General features: G+C 45.4%; 2 protein-coding genes across 4 annotated transcripts in view; one reads left to right on the forward strand and one right to left on the reverse strand.

Annotated features, from left to right (window-relative positions):
* The window catches only part of Sys1 (SYS1 golgi trafficking protein), a 26,969-nt gene continuing 3,100 nt past the window's right edge, over positions 1–23,869 (forward strand). Inside the window, exons 1-4 of one of the 3 annotated variants that reach the window (XM_069989849.1) lie at positions 1–159; positions 390–628; positions 2,252–2,319; positions 13,503–17,349. In XM_069989849.1, coding sequence (XP_069845950.1) covers positions 467–628; positions 2,252–2,319; position 13,503 — 231 coding nt within the window. In that variant the 5' untranslated portion in view covers positions 1–159; positions 390–466 and the 3' untranslated portion in view covers positions 13,504–17,349. Of the gene's footprint in view, positions 160–389; positions 629–2,251; positions 2,320–3,649; positions 4,968–13,502; positions 17,350–23,869 lie in introns of those variants that run through there. The other 2 variants (XM_069989847.1, XM_069989848.1) reach the window with 2 other exon arrangements.
* On the reverse strand, positions 10,400–13,734 carry Tp53tg5 (TP53 target 5). Its single transcript, XM_069989846.1, has 5 exons — positions 13,591–13,734; positions 13,223–13,297; positions 12,884–13,014; positions 11,169–11,670; positions 10,400–10,506 (listed from the first exon to the last, which is right to left on the reverse strand). Exons 1-5 carry the CDS (start codon positions 13,636–13,638, stop codon positions 10,498–10,500), a joined length of 765 nt encoding a protein of 254 aa, XP_069845947.1. The 5' UTR covers positions 13,639–13,734; the 3' UTR covers positions 10,400–10,497.

Raw genomic sequence — 23,869 nt, forward strand, 5'->3', positions numbered from 1 at the left:
TCCGCGCAGCCTCAGTGGCTCCTCGGGTAGCCGGAGCTTGGCCTCTCTAGGCCCGCTGGGGCCTCTGCTCCGTGGTCCCGTCCGTCTGCGCTGTTTCGGGAGACCACGGGTTGAGGCCGGGACACGTTCGGACGCTTCGATCCTCGCGCCCGGCGCCGGGTGAGTGAAAGCCCTGGAGAAGCTCGCGTGCAGGCCGGGGTGGGGCCGAGTGGGTCGGAGGGGCCGGCCTCCCCCCTCTCCCCGGGAATGGGTCGGCCCGCCCCGCCTTCGCCACCTCCGGGCCCGGCCTTCCCCCCCCCCCCCCCCGGGTCCCAGGCTCTCCCTCCCCGGCAGAGCGGCGTTGCCAAGGCGACGGCGTGCGGGCTGAGGCTCGGCTCGTGTGCCCGCAGGTGGCGGGGTGACCGGAGGAGACCCATGGCGCGGGGGCGCTGACCGAGGCGGGCGGCGGCCGGGCCCCGGGGCCGGCATGGCGGGCCAGTTCCGCAGCTACGTGTGGGACCCGCTGCTGATCCTGGCGCAGATGGTGCTCATGCAGACCGTCTACTACGGCTCGCTGGGCCTGTGGCTGGCGCTCGTGGACGCGCTGGTGCGAAGCAGCCCGTCGCTGGACCAGATGTTCGACGCGGAGGTAGAGAGTCCCCGGGCTGGCGCGGGGGGGGGGGGGGGAGGTCTTGGCATCACGGAGTTGAGTACGCTTTTGTCGTCTGGCATTTCCGAGCTCTGCCTTCTTGCTTTGTGCCTCTGAGAAAGGGAGTGTCCCCCCTTCTCCCGCGCCCCCTCCCACACCCCTTGCTAAGCCTCAGCTGCCATTCTTCAAACGGAGTGACAGTGAGACCCGAGGGTCGGGTGCAAAGGTATCCTTGCCCTAGGCAAACCTGATCCAGCTCCTGTCTGAGACTCTGGGGAAAGCAGCTTCACTTCCTGAGCCACGTTTTCACGGGGTAACAATGGTAGCTGCCTGGACACAGGCCTCTTTATTTGCTGTGCGATTTGTAGTTGATGTTACCTTTCCTTGTCAGCAAAATGACGAGACTGGCATTTTAGAGGTGGTGAACTACAATACAAAGATCTCAGGATTACAGTTCAATGTAGCCCCAGACATACCAGCTGTGCAAACTTGGGCAGGTAGCTCCAACTTTCCTGGAAAGTGGGCATGTCATCCTTAGTTAAAAGTGAGGAGTCCCCAAGGGGCTTGGGAATCAGCCGTTTCCAGAGTGTAATGGGACCAAGAGGCAGCTGTAATACAGGTTATGAATATCGGTTTTCTAACTATCGGACCTGAGACTAGTCCTCACACTTGCTGCTTATTCTTTCATAGCCATTGAGCAAGTTATTACCCCAAAAGAGGTGGTAATAATAGCACTAGTAGTAATGAAACGCTTCTCAAAGATTTTGTAAGGATAATCAGAGATTTGGGGTGTCAGAGGCCTTTGTAAGCTTAACATGGGAGACAGATGTTTGGTATTCAGCAGTATTGTGTCAGGGCTAGTGGAGATTTCATCTGCATCTTGGGCAAGGGTAGTAGCTTCTTAGGAGCCTTGGTCCTCTTAGGAAGTGCATGTAGAAATCCTGGGTTTGTTAAAGAGTGATCTGAGTTCTAGGCCACAGGTCAGCAAACTTAGGAAAGGTTATACTTACTCATTTCTGCCATTGAGCAGCCATAGCAAGTGTGGTGGTTCATGCTTGTGATCTTAGCTACTTAGGAGCATGGGAGCTGGAGGCTGACAGTTCAAAGCCATCCCAGGCAGAAAAGTCCCTGAGACCACATGTCTAGAGGCATGGATCAAGTGGTAGAATGTCAACTAAGCAGGCAAACTAAGGTGCAAGGCTCTGAATTCAAAACTGGCCAAAAAATAAATAAGGTAGCCATAGACAGTATGTAAATAAATAATTGTGGGGCAGTGTTTCAATAAAATTTTATTTACAAAAGCAGGTGCTTGGCCTTCGTTTACTGAACTCTTCCTTCTATATCTTACTGTTTGTTTCTGTATACTGTTTGTTTTACTTACTGCATCATTCTGAGCAACTCTACTTCTCTGAGCTTTTATATCATTCATTGTAAAATGAGAATGATGCCTTCTTACATACTGTGAGGATCAAATGAGATGCAGTAATAAGATGTGTGTGAAAAGCCCTTATAGGAGATAGACTGCTATACAGATGAACACCTCCAAGGTTCTGCTGGGATTCTGGAGCCTGGGGATCTGGGAGCCACTGCTCAGCATATTTCCATTTTTGATTCTCTCCTCAGATCCTGGGCTTTTCTACACCTCCAGGCCGGCTCTCCATGATGTCCTTTATCCTCAACGCCCTCACCTGGTGAGTATCGCTAGTTTTGCTATCCAGCTTTTGGGTCTTAGTACTGAGACTAATAACTTCCTAAATTTGGACAGGAGACACGCTAGCACTTGTGGCTGGAGACTGATAAAGTGGTGTATGAGGCCAGTTCTGGGAACAGCTCTGCTATGGGACTCCTTCCCCTGCTGTTTTGACTTAGGTGCAAAGCTCTTCTGCTGTGTGTTGCCTGCCTGAGGGCGTCTGTCTCTAATCACTTCTCTGATGTGGTGTTAGGTGAAGAATCCTACTGGAGTTAGGACAACTAGCTTCTATTCCTGGTCCCGTGACATAGGCCAACTCCTTTCTCTCCTTACTTAGCCTCAGGCTTCTTATGTGTCCTCAGGGACTGGGCTAGGTAAGGTTACTCACAAGCATTGCTCCTTAAGAACAGTTTAGCATTGAGATCTGAGGCTGGAATGCAGACTCACTTGGCTTTGAGTCTTAGCTGTACCTCTAGTCTAATGATTTTGGATTAGGTCATCTAGTTTCTAAGCCCTAGTTTCCTCATCAGGAAAATGGCCCTAACCGTATTACTTATCCCATAGCTGTGAAGGTTAAATTAGTGAATCCATAGGAAGTACTTAGAACAGAAAAATATTTGAAAACTGGTGGGCTTTGACCTAAATTTGTCTCCCAAGTGTATTTTGTTTGGCTTATATATATGTCAGCACACACATGGTGTTTAAAACAATTTTTTCACTGGGTTGGAAGTATGTTTTGGAAGAGTTTAGATTTGTGGTTTTTCTTTTGAATAATGGGAAGATCATGTGATTCCAGGCTACCCTGGTATGGTAAGGATTTGCCTAGATGCAAGCGTGTGTTGTCCCTTAGTGTGCTTTCAGGTACCCTGCCAATCCCCAGCACTCCCCAGGGATAGCTGCCATTTATCTTCAGGGTCATCCTTTGTTTCTTCTCAGTCTGATCCACTTTTTTTGGTGCCAGTCCTGGAGTTTGAGCTTGGCCTGAGCACTGTCCCTGAGCTGCTTTTGTTCAAGGCTAGCACTCTACTACTTGAGCCACAGCTCTATTTCCAGCATTTTTGGTAGTTAAGTGGAGATATGAGTCTCATAGTGTTTCTTGCCTGTCCTGGCTTTGAACCATATTCCTCAGATCTCTGCCTCCTGAGTGGCTAGGATTACAGGTATGAGCCACCAGCACTTGACTGGTCCGCTCTTGATGCCAGGCATCTAACACCACATCCCTTGCCTGCCCACTTATAGATCGCTTCTGACTGCTATGCTGTCCTAACTCCCCACCCCCAAGTAAGGCCAGGACAACCCAGTGACAACACGCTGCTGTCCTTTCCCCACAGTGCCCTGGGCTTGCTGTACTTCATCCGGCGAGGGAAACAGTGTCTGGATTTCACTGTCACTGTTCATTTCTTTCACCTCCTGGGCTGCTGGTTCTACAGCTCCCGTTTCCCTTCGGCGTTGACCTGGTGGCTGGTCCAAGCCGTGTGCATTGCACTCATGGCTGTCATCGGGGAGTACCTGTGCATGCGGACGGAACTCAAGGAGATCCCTCTCAACTCAGCCCCTAAATCCAATGTCTAGAATGGGGCCTTTTGGACAACCACTCTGGTACTTAGCCCCCAACCACGTTGGGCTGCTCAGAGCCTCCAGATGAGGGCCAGCCCAGGTCTGAGAGGAGCCCTGGAAATGTGAAGTTTCTGTTGGTGGAGAGCTAGTGAGGCCCCACCAAGCAGGCAGGTAGCAGCCAGGATCACAGCTGCAAGAATGGCCTCTGTCTGCTGAAGCCTCAGAGGTCAGAAAGGAGACCTCTCTGAAGGCATAACAGATTTGGAGCTGTGTCACCCGAGCCATCATATCTATCACCAGCTGTTGTTTTAACAAAAAAAAAAAAAATCAAGGATATCTGATTGGCGCAAACCACTCTCCCCACCCACCTCGGGACAGCTGTAACTTTTGCTGTGTTGCTGAACCACAGTGATTGTGTTTGAGAAAAACTTGATTTATGGATCCGTAGACACAGAGACATAGGTGCAAAGTGCTAGACTGCTGTCAGAGGATGGCAGACAGAGGCATCAAGCATAAGGAAAACGCGTAGATGTGTGTGTGTGTGTGTGTGTGTGTGTGTGTGTGTGTGCGCGCGCGCGCACCCCAGCACCCATGACTGACTTCCACTTCTCTCTGCCCAGTCCCCGTCCTGCTGCCAGCAGCCTTCAGTGCAGCAGGCCGTCGGACCCAGAGAAGAATTCCAGCATCCCTTCTGATTTCACCCCCAGAATAAAGCCACTGCCTGTCTCTGGGAACAACTGGGCACCCGTATCCCACTGCATATTCTTTTTCATATTAAAAGTTTTTTCTAGGAAGTGGCACTGTGGCTCAAGTGTTAGAACACTCGCCTTGAGCTAAAGAGCTGAGGGACAGCACTCAGGCCCAGAGTTCAAGCCCTATGACCAACAAAATAAATAAATAAATATTCTTCTATGGGAACAGTATGATGGATACTCAGACATCAAACAGCCCCAACTTTCCAGCCCAGGCTCCGCTGCGATGGTGTTGATAGAGACAGGAATTTGCAGCTATGATTTTCGTGTGGTATGGAGCTTTTCTGCGAGGCTTACCGCTGTTCTTCCTATGTACATAAATACAATATTTTCCAAGGTCTGCCTGTACTTACTTTGTAATGCTATTGTTGGGACTGAGAGATGAGCACAGCTAGATGAGAACTATAAAGAATTATGAGGCTGCCTTTTCCTTTCTTGGGTCCTGGTGTTACTCCTTTTTTTGGTTCAAATACTAAGTACTAGGCTGGGCATAGTGGTATTTACCTATAGTCCCAGTACCCAGGAGGCTGAGGCAAGAGGATTCAAGACCATAGTGAGTTCCAGGCCATCCTGGGCTACATAAACCCTTACTCAAAAAACTCACAAATACCTAGAACTCTTCTATCGTACCTCCTACATCTGCAGCCATCTCTGCTATGCCCTTAGTAAGCTACCCTCCCCCTCACCCCCATGATTATTTCTAAACAGGTGCAATGGAGCACACTGCGTTAGTCTCATTTGTGCTTTGAGGTCATCATGTTCCTCTTGTTTCTCTGGGACTTGCCCAAGTTAGCACTCGGTTTTCAGCTTTCAGTGTTAGGATGATAGTGGTGGGTTCTGCTCTCTCTCTAAGGAGCCATTCTCACCACCTGGCTGTCAGCCCTGAGGCGCAGAATGTTGAGGCTGGTGTGATGAAGGTGTGGGAGAAAACCTAGGCTGAGGCTGGGAAAGTGCCAGAACTCTGCTGTGGCCAAGATGGAAGCAGCAGTTAAGGGGATGCAGTACTCCTGGCTGTTGGGCCAGGTGGTAAGAGCAGCTGGGTGAGTGCCCCTCTCCCAGCCAGTCTGCAGTCCTGGGCCTGTGCTAAAAGGCTCCTGTGGCTGCTGTCTCCTTTGGTGGGCTGTGGTAGAAACAACTCTGGGATTTCCTTGTGTCATGTCTTTTCTGCTAGTTTTCTGTGATGGCAAGTCGGTGTACCTTGAATATTAGGAAATTGCCAACAAAGAGGAACTGAGGTTTTTAGTTTTTCATGATTCTGTGGCTGAACTGAGTGACAGTCACAACCAAGATTCTTAAAATTCCTGAAGTAGTAGCAGTTGAAAGGACTATGCATTGTTAGCAGTACTTGCCATTTTAATATCCACCTTTTAAAAGGTAAAGGCTTTGTTTCCTTCCTAAGTGGGAAATTCCATTGTCTATATCTTACAGATAAGGAGGACACTGCAAAGAATTTACTCATGGTTACTTAAAAAAAAATCCCCCCCACCCCCATCCTGGGGCTTAACTAAGCCTGTGCACTGTCCCTGAGCTGCTTTTACTTAAGGCTAGTGCTCTATCACTTGAACCACAGTGCCTCTCCTGGCTTTTTCTAAGTAGTTTTGTTGGAGATAAGAGTCTCAACAGACTTTGCTACCTGGGCTGCCTTTGAACTGTGATCCTCAGATCTCAGCCTCCTGAGTAGCTAGGCCTATAGGCGTGAGCCACCGGCATTTGGCCCATGGTTAATTTTTAAAGATCCAGGTGGGCTTTTTTGGCACTTTGGTGGTGACATTAATCAGTACACTCTGCAGAGGTCAGTAGTTAGAGATGTGTATGTTGTAACTGCTTAAATAGTCTATCACTTTATAATCATAGTTTTCACCCTACTGTATTTTATTTTTTGGTGCCAGTACTGGGGTTTGAACTTGGGGCCTAGGCTTTTGTGCTCAAGGTTGACACTATGACTTGAGCCATAACTCCATTTCCAGATTCTTGGTGGTTAATTTTCTCATGGACTCTCTTGCTTGGGTTGGCTTTGAGCCATGATCCTTAGATCTCAGCCTCCTGAGAGTAGCTAGGATTACAAGCATGAGCTGCTACCACCCTACTGTATTGTTTTATTTTATTTATTTTTATTTTTACTTATTTTTTGGGTCTGGTCGTGGGGCCTGAACTCTGGGCCTGGGCGCTGTCCCTCAGCTTTTCAGCTCAAGGCTAGCGCTCTACCATTTGAGCCACAGCACCACTTCCAGCTTTTTTCTTTTTTCTTATGTGGTGCTGAGGAATCGAACCCAGGGCCTCATGCATGCAAGGCAAGGGCTCTACCACTGAGCCACCTTCCCATTCCCCTACTGTATTATTTTAAAAACAAAGCACTTTTTAAAAAATTCACTGAAGGTGAATAGTGTTTTATAAACATTACTAGCTATTTAACAAAGTGAGTGTATAATAAATTGCTAGAAATTTCAAATGATTGTAGGAAAATAGACAATACAATATAAATGCTCTGTAAGTAGTTGTTTCACTGTCACATGTTTAGGAATTAACAAGAAGAAAAGTCTACATGTTCAGAATGGACAAAAATTTTATTTCAAATTTTCTATCTGTCCTTGGTTGATTGCAAGGATGCAGAAGTCTAGGGTATGTAAAGGCAGATTACACTTAACTTCCGTGGGTTATTATGAGGGTTTTATGAGTCATGGGTAAAGCATTTAGCTTTCCTTTCTGGAAGTACTCCATAATTCTTTTATCGTTATTAGGCTTCCTCCCACTTACAGGAGACAGCTTTCTTCTGACCCTGTGTTTCCTAATGTTAGGTAGGACATAGGTTTGGCTGTGATGTAGCCAGGCCTTACTGAGTGGTTCATTAATATTCTGTGTGGTAAGAACTGCTACCTCTGTCTCCCTTTTGCAAAGGAAACACCTTTTCCCAACATCGAATAAGAAAAGGCTAGGCTTGTCTGCCTCAAAAACCTCGTTTTTACATCCTAATTTTATTTTTTGTGCTGGTACTGACGCTTAAACCTAGGGTGTGAGTGCTCTCTCTCAGCTTTTTCTGCTCAAGGTAGTACTTTACCACTTGAGGCATAGCTCTACTTTCTGCTTTTTGGTAGGTGATTGGAGATAAAGAGTCTCAGAGTTGGGCTGGGAAGGTGGCTCAGTGGTAGAGCACTTGCCTTGCATGCCTGAGGCCCTGGTTCGATTCCTCAGCACCACATAAGCAAAAAGAAAAAAGCCAGAAGTGGCACTGTGGCTCAAGTGGTAGAGCGCTAGCCTTGAGCTGAAGAGCTGAGGGACAGCATCCAGGCCCAGAGTTTAGGCTCTATTACCGGACCCCCCCCCAAAAAAAAAAAAAAAAAAAAAAAAGAGTCTCAGAGTTTTCTGCCTGGGCTGGCTTTGATCCATGACCTTCAGTTCTCAGCCTCCTGAACAGCCAGGATTACAGCAAGAGCTGCTCACATTCCAATTGTTTAATTTCCTGATCCAGGAAATAGGGACAGTCTCAGGAATATAAATAGTATTTTATCAAAAGACTAAATGTGAATACAGCCCCTCCTTCCCACCCCCGCTCTCCTTAGAGTTGGGGTTGGAACCCAGAGCTTTGCAAATGCTAGACAAACATTCTACCATTGAGCTACATCCTCACCCTAAAAAGTTGGGTTTGCTGGGGATCCAGCAGTTGGTTCCTAAAACGGAGCAGTTAGGGTGCTGCTTCTAAGTAAGGACCTGCCTTGGGGTTTTCTGTGTAGGGCCAGGAAGGATGCTTGAGAAGAGGCCACACATTATTCAGTTCACCACAACTGGCTTCATAAGCCTAAATTTGGTTCAAGCCTTTTGAGAGGTGTTAGTAACCCTCTATTTTTATTTTTAATTATATCTTTAAGTAGTTGTACAAAGAAGTTCCCGTTCTACAAAACAGTATGAGTGCAAGGTGTCTGACAACATTGTCATCTATGTATTGTGGAATAGTGATACTTAGTTAAAGTCACAAACATTTTAACCTTCACAAGGCAAATTGTCATTATCATGGTATGTAAAGTTTGTGAATTCTGTGAGCTTTGACAGTACAATTATTTCTTCCACATCAGGTGATTACATTCCTTTCCTTTTGCTTAGTGTATGCTGTTCTCTCCCTCTCATTCCTCCCTTCCCATTGCTGTCTTTAGGTTGCTTAGTTCCTTTTCTTCTATGTCCAGTACAGCTGATGGGCCCCTTTGTTGTATGTTGTTCTGCTTCCCACTTATTCTGTTCTTCCTCCTGGCTTCCCTCCATTGCATGCATATATCTACCATATATATAGTTAAGAACATTTAGCAATGTCATGGAGTCATTTAGCAATGATATGACAAAGTGGGTGGCTGTCCTTTAGTAACCCTCTTTTAAAAACCAGATGAAATAGACTCAAAGAGGTAGGTCCTGTGATTTTATGCTCAGCTTCAAACAGGTTGTCTTCCACTTAATTGTTAGCCATTTCTGGAGTGGCCTTCTCTAAATCAGTACCTGAGTGCCTTACTGAGTCCAGAAACTGAAGTAGGTAAATGAAGGTGAAACTGGGGATTGTGGGGCTGGAGACATGGCTAAACTGGAGAGTGTCTAGCAAACACACCAGAAGTCCTGAGTTCAAACCCTAGTACCATCACAGACTCAAAGCAAAATTAACAGAACCCTAAGGATTGTGGGATGGTGTGTGAGGTAGGTTGCCAGAGGCATAAATGCCAGGCAGGCCGGGAGAGGGCTGGAAGGAGGGTACTCTTGGGAGTATCTCCAGTGACGAGCTGGACCTCAAGCCCACGAGCCTTAGTAGGTGGCTATACCCATGGGCAGTTGGAGTTCAGTTCTGTCCTCTGGGCGAAATGCAAGCTGCTACTCTTGCTCAGGCTCATACCTCTCAGTGCCCACTCAGGAGCCTTCCCTGGCAGGTCCCCTGCGGGGAGAGGAGGCTTGGCAGGAAACAGGTTTTATTTTTTTGGTTTTTGTAGTTTTTGATTGAGATCAAGCTGCCCATGCCAGCATGTTTGGTTGAAGTTATGGTGCACATAGTTCCAACCTAGGCCTAGCACAAAAATTTTTAAAAAGGAACTTGGGGAGGAGGATGGAGTACAGGGTATTTTTCAAGGTTGCCTAGCAAGAGAACCAAGATGGACACTACGGGGAGCACTAGTAGGGGGGAGTGGTTCGAGTGGGCAAGGCGCAGCTGCTATGGGGGGGGGGGGCGCTCTGCGCCGCCTGCTGGGGAAGTCTTCCTGCAGAGAAAACATGGGCTCCCTCAGCTCTGCTCTCCCCAGCCTTGTGATCAGGGCGCCCTGGCTTCCAAGGCAGAGGGTGACCCCAACCGATGGGGGCTGCCCAGGGTTTGGGGTTGAGGGCAGGCATTGGGGACGCAGTGCCCTCTCCCACCTGAGCTGGTGTTTCCCCGCGGTCCAAGGGGGTGCCACCGGAGGTCCGTTTATTGATCCCAGACGCATGGATGCTCCAGGCTGGCCACAGCGTCCCCCTCCTCTCCCGCCCGCTCGCGCGCCTTCTTCCAGGCTTGGCAGAACGGGGTGGGAGCGGCCGGGAGGCCGAGCTTGCTTTTCGCTCCTGGCACTTCCTGCCTGCGTGGCCTGGGCAAGGCAAGGCGCAGGGCCATTGTGAGGCAGCTGGCACGCGCGCTGCCCTCTGACTTCACAGAGTGCCCCCGTCGGGGGCCGTGAGCGGGGCGCTGGGCGCTGCGGAGGGCGCACGCTCCCGCCCCGTCTTTGCAGAGGGCATCTTTTCTCGCTGCTTCAGCCCCAAACAAGCAGGCAGGGCCAGCGGTAGCATCCCTTTGTGTGGGATGGGTGACTTTATTTGTTGAATTTTCCCGCGCATTCCTGGCGTTCAGCCGATGGTAGATGTTTATCCATCCCTGCTCACACCACCTGCGTGCGGAGACCTCCGTGTTAGGTCCTGGGACCGCCCCCAGCGGGCGCTGCCTTTTGGTGAGAGGGCCTACAGACCCTCTGGGGACCGGACGGGGCCGTGCTGGTTTTGCTGAAGGGGAACCCGCCATTTAAACTCGAGACAATAACCCCCTTCCTTCCCTGGGACCTCAGTTATTCCAAAGGGGGGGCTGAAGTCTTTCCCCCTGCTCCTCTGATAATTAGGGTGCATGAGGAAGTAAGGGGCAGGCCCTCCCAAACGTTTTCTCCTTGCTAAAGGAGACTTGATTTGATCTAAGAGGAGATGGGATACAGCAAAACCCAAGTTGGACATTTCTTCCCACATTTAGAACTCCCTAAATCTGCTTATTAAACCTCTGACTGTGAAATTCAGAGCCACAGGAGCTTCTCACGCTGCAGATGATCCACGTCTCCGAATCACACTTTCGGTCTTCCTCCTCCTTCAGAACCCCTAGTTGTATCCTGAGAGACCTCAGCCCAGCTCCTAACCCTGCTGTGTAGCCTTGGTGGATGGCTTGCCCTCTCTGGGCCTGAAGGCAGAGTCTCTGCACTCCCCACCACAGTCCTTAAGACTCCACATCCCAAGCCCTGCTCTTGCTCTGCATCTCACCCCAGCCCTGCAGTGGTGTCACCACACCCACCTTGTATCTTCGGCGCATAGGCATCTGAAGTGATGTAGAGCACAAACGGGTGCAGCAGCGCTTAGCCCAGCGTAAGCTAGAGGGTCTGCACATGACCCGAGGCCCTGGGACATGGATTCGAGTGGGCAGTCCATCAAACCAGACCCACTGGTCACCCACACCCAGCTGCTTCTTGTCTTCCATGGGAGTTCGGTGATGATAGGCCTTCAAGAAGAGGACTCTGGGACCCTTAGGGCGGATCTGCCTCCTCTGGACTCCAGTTCTCAGCCCAACACCCCTTGATGTCCTTGCACCCTCAGGATCCTGTTTTCTTGGCACTGCTACAGGTGACTCTTTTGCCTTGTTCTCCAGCTTTGACTCCACCTTGGGCTTCCAATCCTTGGCCCTTAGCTCCTTAGGTTCCCCTATGGACTCCACTTTCTGGGACTCCCGTTGCTTTTTCAGGGACCCAGCCTCCTGGAGCTCTTCCTTCTTTTCTTTCACTTTCTTGCAGACGCTGTCCCTGCAGGGAGAGGAAAGGCTGTCAGCAAAGAGGCCCTGGTCCTCTAGTCTAATCCTGACAGAGTTGTATTTGGCCCACTCAGGGGAATGGGCCTGAAAAGAAGCTTCTCTACTGCCCAGAGGGGCCTGGTGGTAGAAGGTATGATTCATTTGCAGGGAAGGGATGGCAGAGGCTAATGACCAGTAGTTTGGACACTAGGAATATATAGCCTATCTATGCCATTAGGTTAGGCTTTTCTGCCTCTGCACTTCAGTCTAGAGGGGAAAGGTCCAGTGTTTCCCTCTACTTGGTTTCCAAGAAACCGTAGGACTCTGTGGAGGGGTTTCCACTGCCTCCATCTGCCCTAGGGTGAGTGCAGGATGAGGGCAAGGTAACCCCCCAGCAACAACATAGTTGGAACTTAGGGACAGATGTTTGAAAAGTTCCACTGCTTTGACAAAAACAATAAGCTTGCAAAAGTATGGAGCTGTGGTCCTACTCTTTCCAGTTCTGTTTCCTGAATGCCTATACCTAGGGAGGGAGCCAAATCAAAGGGAAGAGCCCAGGAGGAAGGAGATAACAGGTAATACGTGCTGGAAGACTTCCCCCCAGCTGTGTGAAGATGATGAGGACCACCGTGTCCTCATGATGGTTCTGCTAAGGAGGAGGCAGTGGCTTGTGGGGCACAGGCTTCTAGGGAAACTGGGAAATTCTACCTAGTACTGTTGCAAAGAATAAATGAGCACATACTTATAAAGCATTTGGCACTACAGCTGTCCTTAGCAGATACTAGCTCAAAATTTCCTAACATTCTGATGTGACTTAAGAGGAAACTGAGCCTCAGCAAGATGTACCGATCCTCAGACTTCAGTGGCCAGTCTGAAGGCTAGAGTTCGGTTGATGAGAGTGACCTCTCCCCCATACACAGCACCGAGATTGTGGTTATTCCCATAATTGGAGGAGGAGGAGGAGGATGACCCCTGTTATGGTGACAGCTCTGATTTCAGACAGGAGTGACTTCAGATCCTTGCTCTGCCACTTACCAGTTCAGTTTAACTAAGCACAATCACTTACCTCTTGAGCCTCAGTCCCTCTATCAGTAAAATAGGTATAAAAATGCCTGTGATGTGGAACCTTAGTGAACATTATACTCTAAATTCCCTAGCACAGTGCCTCATCCCAGTAAAGACAGCTAGTGGGACCATTGTGTAGGTCACAGGTAGGCTAAGCTCACCCAGAGGAGATTTGGAGCATCTTGGGAACTCTGATTATTGAATTCCAGCACCTTCTAGCCAAGCTATGCAGCTCTTGGATCCGATGGTTCGAGCTCTTGAGTAGCTTCAAGAACGACAAATTTCTTAACACCTAGGAGGGGTGAGAAATGAGAAAATAGAAGCTCTACTTGTCCTGGGATAGCCTCCCACTCCCCTGCCCCCCTGATTCAGATTGGTGCAGGGCTGGGTTTGCTGACTCCTCTGGGTTATTCCACTTGGCAACCTGCTAGGTAACCAGGGGCAGCATGGAGTAGGGGACCCAGCTTCCCCCAACCTGGGGCCAGAATGGGGCCTCTCACCATTTTAAGTCGGTCGCGTTCAATTAGTTTGCTGGCAGGTTGCTTTGTCTTGTCCTGCAGTTTGTTTTCTTGGATCTGAGAGAGAGACAGACAGACAGAGACAGAGACGGAGTGAGTCAGGAGGAATCCTCATTTCCCCAACACCTCTATTAAGCCACCCCATTTGGTTGAGATAACCTGACCGACCCCAGATGGGAGTTTTAATCATCTTAGTTTGGAGGCAGAACTCATTTGAGCGTTCCAGATCTCTTTTCACCCTTTATCTTTCTCTCTTCCCTAGACTGGAAAGCCCCCATCCTGGTTAAGGCTGGATTCTCTGTTAAGGCCCTTTCTAAGGAAATCACCCAGACTCCAGTCAAAAGTCTGACCTTGAAAATCACTATATTCTTGGACCTCTTCTTTTCGGATGGACTCATGCTGTGGCTGTGAGGCCTCAACTCCTGAAAAAGCAAGACTGGCCTGGGCACTGCCTGCGCCCTGCCTCTCTCAGTTCAGCCAGCACTCGGCCTGGGCATCTCATGGGTGCTGCTGAGGCTGCCGGGCAGGGGAGCTGTGACATCACTGAAATGTGTGACAGCAGCAGGGTTGGGTCTCCAGGAAGTATGGTGGGGCAGGGGAGAAGCACACAGGCAACAGTGTTACAACCTAACCCTGCAGTAAGGCATTTATCCCTCTTTTTGTTGTTGTTGTTGTTGTCTCGCCGACTTTCCTGCCTGGCTAGCTCCAAATCATGAAACTCAGATCTCAGCCTTCTGAGTATAATGAGGATTAAAGGAGTGAGCACTAGAGGTTGGCTGGGATACAGATTATTTCATTGGAATGCCTATCTAGGAATATAATTACTGGATCATATAGTAATTATATATTCAACTTGACAAAAAAACTAACATACAATAAGAGTGTGGTAGCACATACCTATGATTCTAATGCTTGGGTGGCAGAGGCAGGAGGATTTTGAGTTCAGAGCTAATTTGGGCTACTCAGGGAGATCACGTCTTAAAAAAAAGTCAATTGAAGGCCCCATGCTGGTGGCTCACACTGTAATACTAGCTACTCAGGAGGCTGAGATCTGAGGATCATGGTTCAAAGCCAGCTTGCTCAGGAAAGTCTATGAGATTCTTATCTCCAATTAACCACTAGAAAATCCAAAGTTCAAGTCCCACAACTGAAAAAAAAAAAGTCAATTGATTCTGCTCTGATCTTTTAGTCTATACAGCATGACTTTTCCTTTTGATTCTTTTAAAGTAAATCTTATAATCTACCTTGGTTACTGTAACTTTATGGTAATACTTGAAATTAGTAAGTTCTGCAACTTTTCTGTTCCTTTAAAAGAATCTTTTGGGCCAGGTGTTGGTGACTTACTCCAGTAACCCTAGCTATCCAGGAGGCTGAGATCTAAGGATCGTGGTTCAAACCCAGCCTAGTCAGGAAAGTCTCTGAGATACTTATCTTCAATGATCCACCCAAAAAAGCCATAAGTGGTGCTGTGGGTCAAATTATAGTGTACTTGTCTTGATCAAGAAAGCTCAGGAATAGTGTCCAGGCGCTTAGTTCAAGTCCTAAGACACACACACACACACACACACACACACACACACACACGCAATCATATTTTGGGTATTGTATTTCATTTACCTTTCTTGTACATTTGATTTGTTTTTAATTTATTTTTTTGTTGGTTGTGGGGCCTGAACTTTGGGCCTGGGTGCTGTCCCTCAGATCTTCAGCTCAAGGCTAGTGCTCTACTGCTTGAGCCAAATCTGGCTTTTTCTGCTTATGAGGTGCTGATGAATCAAACCAGGGCCTCATGCATGCAAGGCAAGCACTCCACCACTGACCCACCTTCCCAGCCCCTCTTGTACATTTTAAAATCAACTTGTGGATTTGTATACAAAATCATCTTAGTTTTTTTTCTTTCTCTTTAAAAACTTATATATTGCAGGTACTGATGACTCATGCCTGTAATCATAGCTACTTGGGAGATCTGAAGATTGCAGCTCAAAGTCAGCTTGGGCAGAAAAGTTCATAAGACTCTTATCTCCAATTAAGCATCCAAAAGGCCAGAAGTGAAGCTATGGCTCACATGGTAGAGTGCTAGCCTTGAGCAAAAAAACTCAGGACAGCGCCCTGGCCCTGAGTTTAAACCCTTAGACTAGCACATACAAATACATACATAAATGCACACAATATAAACACATATATACGTATATTCATATTCATATATATAGTGCAAAACAATGGATTTCATTATTCACATTTTCATCCCCACTGTTCCCCTTTTTTTCCAGCTAAGGAGTTTTGACTCTGCCTTTGACTTTATTCTGAGTCACCTTTTTATTTTATTTTATTTTGGCATCTACATTTGCAGTTAAATGGTTCAGTTTTTGTGCACCTGCAGCCTACCAGAAGAATTTTGGAGTTCAGAGGTCTTTTCTCACAGTTAAAAACTATTATTCTTAAGATTTTGAAATGATTATAGTCAGAGGAAATTACAAAAATAGTACAGAAAGGTCTCCTATACTGGTTTATTAGTGGTGACACCATTCAAAGCTATGGTGTCAAGATAGGAAACTGACATAAGTACAATCATGGAAAGATTTTACTCACAGGCAGCCAGTATTTGCATGTACTCATTGTGTATGTGCGCGCACATGTGCCCTCACAATTTTAAGAGGTGCTGAAAAGCTATTTCTGCTGGCCCTACAGATTAAAGGCAGTAGAAAAGCGTGGTGTCCCTGTCTCCTTGTTGTCTGTGTCTCTGCTCTAAGCCATTCTCTGTTAGTCACTTTACAATCAACTTGGGTTCTGGGAAGAACTGGACTAATCAAGAACATCTTTTTTTTTGTCAGTCGTGGGGCTTGAACTCTAGGCTTGGGCGCTCAAGGCAAGCACTCTACTAGTTGAGCTACAGTGCCACTTCCAGTTTCCTAGTGGTTTATTGGAGACAAGAGTCTCACGGACTTTCCTGCCCAGGCTGGCTTTGAACTGCGATCCTCAGATCTCAGCCTCCTGAGTAGCTAGGATTACAGGCATGAGCCACCGGCGCCTGGCTCAAGAACACCTTTATAGCAGGGTGCTGGGACTAACTCCTGTAATCCTACCTACTCAGGAGCCTGAGATCTGAAGATCAGTTCAAAGCCAGCCCAAGAAAGTCTCTGAGACTCTTATTTCCAGTTTACCACCCGGAAAACAGGAAGTAGAGCTGTAGATCCAAGTGGTAGAGTGCTAGCTTTGAGCAAAAGACCTCAGGTACAGCATCCAGGCCCTGAGTTCAAACTTCATGACCAGGATTTTAAAAAAAAATCTTTATGACAAGGAACTAAAGTGTATGCCTAAGGAACAATAGAACCTTTTACCATTTCAAAAGGATTATGTAAACAGTGAGCTGGGCATGGTGGTGTACACCTGTAATCCTAGACCTGAGGCAAGAGGATTGTAAATTTGATTTTTTGAATACTAAATGACTTGTATCCCTGAGCAACTTCATTTTTGTTGGTTTATATTTCTGGGCTTGCTGACATAGTAGGCCCCCACCACCCTTGGTTTCATCTTCCATGACTTCAGTTAGTTGCAGTCAACTGTGATCCAAAAGTATTAAATGAAATCTCTCTAATATAAACAGTGCCCACCATTCTGGGTTGCATGGAAATCTGGTGATATCTGGCTTCATCCTGCCCAGGAGGTGAATCATCCTGCCAAGTTGGGTGGCTGTATCACTGCCCCTACTTTAATCACTCGGTAGCCATGTCAGTTATCAGAACATCTGTCACTGTAGCACTTGTGTTCAGGTAACCCATATTTCACTTAATACTTGTGCCAGTGCCCAAGAGGAATGAGGCTGGCGATTTGGATATGCCAAAGGGAGGCTGTCAAGTGCTAAGTGAGAAGTGAAAGTGCAGTAAAATACCATCACATCCATATAACCTGTACTGCAGTATGTTGTTACAGATTGTTACATTTGTATTAGTTTTTACCAATCTCTTTCTGTGCCAACTTTGTAAGTTAAACTTTATGAAGATATGTATGTACAGGAAGGAGCCATACACACAGGATTCTGTATGGCATTCACTGGAGGTGTCTCTGAAAATATCCCCACATATAAAGGGATTACTATGATCTGTTGAAAATTGTCATGTCTAATTTTATGAGAGATATTGTTCCCTGTTATATGGTACTGTTGACGTAGTATAGTGTTATTAGGGATAAAGGCAGGCATTAAATAATAAAGGAGTCCATGCTCCAAGAAGACATTATCTTTCTCCTAGAAGCAATAGATAAATCCTACTATAGTTAGATTTACAACCATTTTTTTTTTGTAACTGACAAATCAAGCAGGCAGAAAATCAGTAAAAGTTATAGTTGGCCCAAGTCTGTCATCGACCAACTTGATCTAATAGGCATTTATAAAACACTTCACCTAGCAACAGTAAAGATAAAACACACTCTGTGCCATAAAATATACCTGAACAAATGTAAAACAGAGCCATAAACAAAAACTCTGGTCACAGTAGAATTAAACTAGAAACCAATGACAGACGTGTGAAAGAATCTCAAAATATTGGAAAATTAAACACTATTTCATTAACACATGAATCACAGAAGAATTCACAACAGAAATGTTAAATTATTTTTGAATTAAATGAAAATGCAGCTTACCAAATTTGTAGGATGCAGCAAAATTGTGCTCACAGGAAATTGTATGGCATTAAATGCATATATTGTATTAGAAAAGAGGAAGATCTAAAATCAATCTTGGCTTTCACCTTGTGAAATGAGAAAAGAAAGCAATTTAAGTCTAAAACAATCAGGAAAGGATAAAATGTGAGAACAGAAATAAGTGAAATTAAAAATAGGAAAACAGAAAAAAATTAGTGCAACCCAAAGCTGATTCTTTGAAAGAAACTATCAGACCTTAAAAGAAAGAAAGAAAGGAAAGAAAGAAAGAAAGAAAGAAAGAAAGAAAGAAAGAAAGAAAGAAAGAAAGAAAGAAAGAAAGAAAGAAAGAAAGAAAGAAGAAAGAAAGAAAGGAAGGAAGGAAAGAAGGAAAGGAAGGAAGGAAAGGGCAGGCAGAAAAGATTAAAAAGAGAAAGGAAGGCAGAGAAAGAAGAAAAAGGAAGCACAGAAAAAAGACAAATTTAGGAAAGAAAAGAATGAAAGACACAAATTACCAGTATTAGAAGTGAAAGTGGGGCCAGTGTGGATAAACCCAGTGATGAGAAGGCTGAGGCAGGAGGATCATGAGTTCAAAGCCTACCTAGGCTATATAGAAAGTTCCAGGACAGACTGGGCTGCATAGTTAGATTCTGTCTCAGACAACAATGACAAAATAAGAAAGTTCAACACTACTTATCCTATGAACAATCAAAAAAATAATAAATGCTATTGCCAATTATACCCTCAAATTTGATAACTTTAGTGAAATTGTATGTGTTTTGTTATGTCTTACTTCATGCAGCTCCACTGATACCAATGTAATACTGGTCTCATAAAATACATTGAGGTAGCTGGACCTGGTGGTACATACTTGTAATACCAGCACTTGGGCAGTGCGGGCAGGAGAATCATGAGTTTGAGACCAGCCTGGGGTACACACTAAGTTGGGTAGAATCCTCTATTAAAATCATCTCAGCCTAATGATTTCTCTTTCAGGAGTTCCTTATGTCAGATATGGTGATTTGTTCTTATAATCCCAGATTTGGGAAGGCTGAGGCAGAAGGAAAGTAAGTTGGAAGATAACCTGGCTACTTAGCAAAAGCCTGTTGCAAAGAAAGAAAGAACAAACAAAAAAGATTGTTTCGCATAGTTTAAACTACAGATTCTAAGCTAGGCACTGGTGGCTCACACCTATAATTCTAACTACTCAGGAGGTTGAGATCTGAAGATTGTGGTTCAAAGCCAGGCCCAGGCAGAAAAGTCTGTGAGACTCCTATCTCCAAATAACCACCAGAAAACTGAAATAGCTCTGTGGCTCAAAGTGGTAAAACACTAGCCTTGAGCAAAAAAGTCTCAGACAGCATCTAGGCCCTGAATTCAAGCCCCATGACTGACCAAAACAAATAAATAAACTATAGATTTCATTTGTACTTATCTGTTTCATTTTGGGTGCATTTTGGCCAGTTGTACTTTTCAAAGAATTAGTTGGTCCTCCACAAAATTGTCAACTTCATCTGTGTAGCACTTGTCCCTGGTAGCCCTTTGCCATCTTTCATTTTTTGTTGCATTCCTGATTGATAGTTTGTGTCTTTTCTACATATTCTTTGTCAATCTTTTTTTTTTTTTTTTGGTCGCTTGTGGGGCTTGAACTCTGGTCCTGGGCTCTGTCCCTTAGCTCTTCAGCTCAAGGCCAGCATTCTACCACTTGAGCCACAGTGCCACTTCTGGTTTTCTGATGGTTAGTTGGAGATAAGTTGTTTCATGGACTTTCCTGCCCAGGCTGGCTTTGAACCATGCCTCCTGAGTAGCTAGGATTACAAGCGTGAGCCACCTGCTCACGCTTTTTTTTTTTTTTTTTAAATAAAATTTCCAGATCAGAACCTGAAACCCTTAAATTTTTTTTTTAACTCTATCTCTCTAAGTTCAAGGTAGAGATGTTTCTGGATATAATCCTTTATAAAAACTTGTAGATTGCTTTGAGTATTACTTATATCCAGTCTGTTAAACACAAGACATGCCTACATGTGTCCTCTCTCTCCTATAGCCTTCTGCCAGGATGGCCAACAGACAAGCTTCCAGAATCCCTGTTGTTTGAATCAGAGGGTCTGCAGGACACGATTATAATTTGTGTGGATCTCTCTTATCTTTCTGAATAGTACTCTGAAACACTCCCTGAGATGTTAACATAAGATTTCACAGTCAAGAGTCTCAGTTGCATATTTGGAATAGGATTTCTTGGCAGTACTCTGGATTTGAGCTTTGCCAGGAAGCCATTTCTTAGTGTTACCATCATTTGCCATTTGGAGAAGGCTGAGCACTTCCCAAACCATGAAGCCTTGGCTCTTTCTTACACGTTAACATTTGGGGGCAGGATAATTCTTTGATGTTGGTGCAGGGTGGGGGGGCAGCTTTCGAGGGGCTCTCCTGGCACATGGCCTCTACTAGCTAGGTGACAGTAGCAACCTCCCCAGCTCTGACAACTGAAATGGCTCCAGACATTGCTGAGCATCCTCTGGGAGGCACTATCCCTCTCAATCCAGGACTGTTACTGTATTTTACTATAAGCAGCAAAAAGACAACAGGTGCCACCTTCAGTACTGTTAGGAAACATTCTTAGCTACATCACCCAACTTGTTGATACTTTTTTCTGTTTCCCATTTCACTGCAGGAAACAGATGGCTAAGCTTTGTGGCATAACCTATTTTCCAATAGCATTTTCCTCACTTTTTCTGCCTATCCCCACCACAGCATTATCAAAGGCCTAGGGCTTCTGTTAATACAATCTAGGTTTTTACTATATGCTTCTCTAAGCCCACACTGCCCATTTCCTATGTACACAATATGCTACTTCATTGAATATTGTATATGTAGTTCAAAAGATTGTTCTGCTGCTGGGTAAAATGTTATAAAAATGTTCATTCAGATGGTAAGCCTAATAGGAAGATTTTCTTTACTCATTTTTTTGGTCTGCTTGGTTTTATTGATCACCAAGAGAGAAGTGTAATATAGTACAGATTTTATTTCTTCTTTCAAGTCTGTTGGTTTTCACTGTTTCTGAAACTTTGGTACTAGTTATAGAGCACTTAACGTCTTCTTGGTGAATTGTACCTTTTATCGTTTTGTGCTGTCCCTCTGTATCCCAGGTAATTGTCTTGTTGATATGTGCCTTACTCATGTTAACATTGCCTCTGCAGTTTATTACATATTATTCCACATTCACATTTTTTGTGCCCATCCTGGGCTTAATCTCAGGGTAGGGGGTGCTGTCCTTGAGCTTTTTCTTTTTTTTTTGTCGGTCATGGGACTTGAACTCTGGACCTGTGCACTGTCCCTCAGAGGCTCTTCACTTGAGCTTTTTTTTGTCCAAGGCTCATACTCTACCACTTGAGCCACAGCTCTACTTCCAACTTTTTTGGTAGTTAATTGGAGATAACAGTTTGACAGATTTTGCTGCCTGGGCTGGCTTCGAATTGTGATTCTCACATCTCAGCCTCTTGTATAGCTAGGATTACAGGCATGAGCCATTGGCACCCAGCTCACCACTCACTTTTAGTCCATATCTTTCTTCATAGTTAAAGGAACTTTTATTCATTTATTTATTTATTTAGGTAATACTACGGTTTGAATTCAGGGTCTTTTTCTTGCTAGCCAATACTTTCTTTTTTTTTTTTTTTTGTGAAGATACTGTACAGAGGGGTTACAATTACATGGGCAAGATAGTAAGTACATTTCTTATCAAGCATTGTAGCCTCCTCCTTTGTTTACCCTTCCCATCCTCCCTCATCCCCCACCCAATCCCCCCCCCCAAGTTGTAAAGTTCGTTTTCCACATGACAACTTGTACTTCTCATTGTTGCAACAGGTCTACCTGTATCCTTATTTAAACGACTTGTTTTTCCCCTTCCCCTCCACAAATTATACCGACATCAAATACAGTGAAAGCAGGTAGCCAATACTTTCTTATTTTTTTTCAGATAGGGTCTTATGTTTCTGCTAGAGGCCCCAGCCTCAAACCATAGTCTTTCCAATGGCCTCCTGGGAATACGGATGCGTACCACTAGGCTTGGCCTCTACTCCAATACTCTTAGGCTTCTATATTACCTCCTGTATTAGCTTGTTGATTGTATCTTTTATTTTCATTGCTGGGGATTGAACTGAGTGCTTTAATGCATGCTAGGCAAGTGCTAGCTTATATTTCTTATAAAAAAGTTTTAGTGAGCCGGGCACTGGTGGCTCACACCTGTAATCCTAGCTACTCAGGAGGCTGAGATCTGAGGATCACGGTTCAAAGCCAACCTTGGCAGGAAAGTCCGTGAGACTCTTTTTTTTGGGGGGGGGTCCGGTGGTAGGGCCTGAACTCTGGGCCTGGGCACTGTCCCTCAGCTCTTCAGCTCAAGGCTAGCGCTCTACCACTTGAGCCACACTTGCCACTTCTGAGTTTTTTTTTTTTTTTTGCTTATGTGGTGCTAAGGAATCGAACCCAGGGCATCATGCATGCAAGGCAAGCACTCTACCACTGAGCCACCTTCCCAGACCTCCATGAGACTCTTATCTCCAATAAACCACTGGAAAACCAGAAGAGGCACTATGGCTGAAGTGGTAGAGCACTTCAGCCTTGAGCTGAAGAGTGCAGGGACAGCGCCCAAGCCCAGAGTTCAAGCCCCACGACCGACCAAAAAAAAAAAAAGTTTTAGTGATTGCTCTTGCATTTACAATATGTATCTTTATTAACCTCAGTTTATCTCCAGGTAATACTGTATTCCTTCTTGTATAGCATACAATAGCACATGTCTAGTTCTTCCATCCTATCACCTTTATATTTGTTGTTGCACATTTTCTTTTACAATATATAATATGCTATAAACCCACAATACTTTGCTGCTAATTTTTATTACGTAAACAATAGTGTTATTTATTTTCAGTTCTAGGATTTGAACTCTGGGCCTTGTGCTTGCTAGACTAGCACTCTACAACTTGGACCACTTCTTCAACCAAGCAATTATCCTTTAGAGTGATTAAACATGAGAAAAATGGGACTGAGAATGTAGGTCAAATAGACAAGGGAGATGAATTTGGGAGCAGATCTTCATCCACTGTACTCCTGACTGGGCTTCAGTCTTCTGTGCCAAAAAATGGGAACACAGATTTATCCCATCCATTAATGAGAAAGAGGAATCAAACTTACTAAAATATTACTTGGAAGATGAAACTTAACCAAGGCAAAAGCCTGTGAGTAGTGGTTACAAGCAGTCTCTGAAGCAGCCTACCCCTGGGTTCAAATACCAGCTCCTCTACTAACCTTATAGAAGTCCCCATATTTTTTTAGAATGATTAAAAATGAGAAAAATATGACTTTCTTTTTTATTTTCTTTTGTTGGCAGTGGGGCTTGAATTCAGAGCCTGGGTACTGTCCCTAGCTCTTCTGCTCAAGGCTAGTGCTCTACCACTTTGAACCTCAGCGTAACTTCCAGTTTTCTGGTGGTTAATTGGAGATAATAGTCTCATGGAATTTCCTGCCCTTGATGGCTTTGAACCACAGTTCTCAGATCTCAGCCTCCTGAGTAGCTAGGATTACAGGTGTGAGCCACCAGCACCCAGTCCTCTATCTCTCTTTGTCTGAAAACTGGACATAATAATAGCACTTACCTCACCAGATTTTTGAGTGAAGTGTAAGAATTAATATATGTAAAACACTTATAATAGTGACTAACACATTATAATCTCCCTAAAAGCATTAACCATGAGGGATCCCTTCCTATAATTTCAGAAATGTGGGGTAGAGAGCAGTTCCTTCCCTTTCTCAAGACTCATCACAGTCAAAACAGTGAAGGTTTACAGAACATATTCCAAGTGCCCAAGTTCTAAACTTAAGCATTTTATATTATCTCATAAACTATAGGGATTAATCATTCCTAGTTTATATGTAAGGAAATAAAAGGTCAGAGAATGTTTGAGCTCCTGGCTAGAGGCTGCAGTCAAATTTACAGCCCTAAGA

Source organism: Dipodomys merriami, unplaced genomic scaffold (genome assembly GCF_024711535.1).
Source record: "Dipodomys merriami isolate MVZ:Mamm:240054 unplaced genomic scaffold, mDipMer1.0.p SCAF_39, whole genome shotgun sequence".
Taxonomy (NCBI): Eukaryota; Metazoa; Chordata; class Mammalia; order Rodentia; family Heteromyidae; genus Dipodomys; species Dipodomys merriami.

What these genes read in the sequence shown, in the direction of transcription:
- Tp53tg5 (XM_069989846.1), bottom strand. Translation starts at nt 13,638, where the DNA reads ATGAGTCCATCCGAAAAGAAGAGGTCCAAGAATATAGTGATTTTCAAG. An exon ending in AGAATATAGTGATTTTCAAG is followed by an intron (nt 13,298 to 13,590) that starts GTCAGACTTTTG and finishes TCTCTCTCTCAG; the next exon opens with ATCCAAGAAAACAAACTGCA. An exon ending in ATGCTCCAAATCTCCTCTGG is followed by an intron (nt 11,671 to 12,883) that starts GTGAGCTTAGCC and finishes CTCTCCCTGCAG; the next exon opens with GGACAGCGTCTGCAAGAAAG.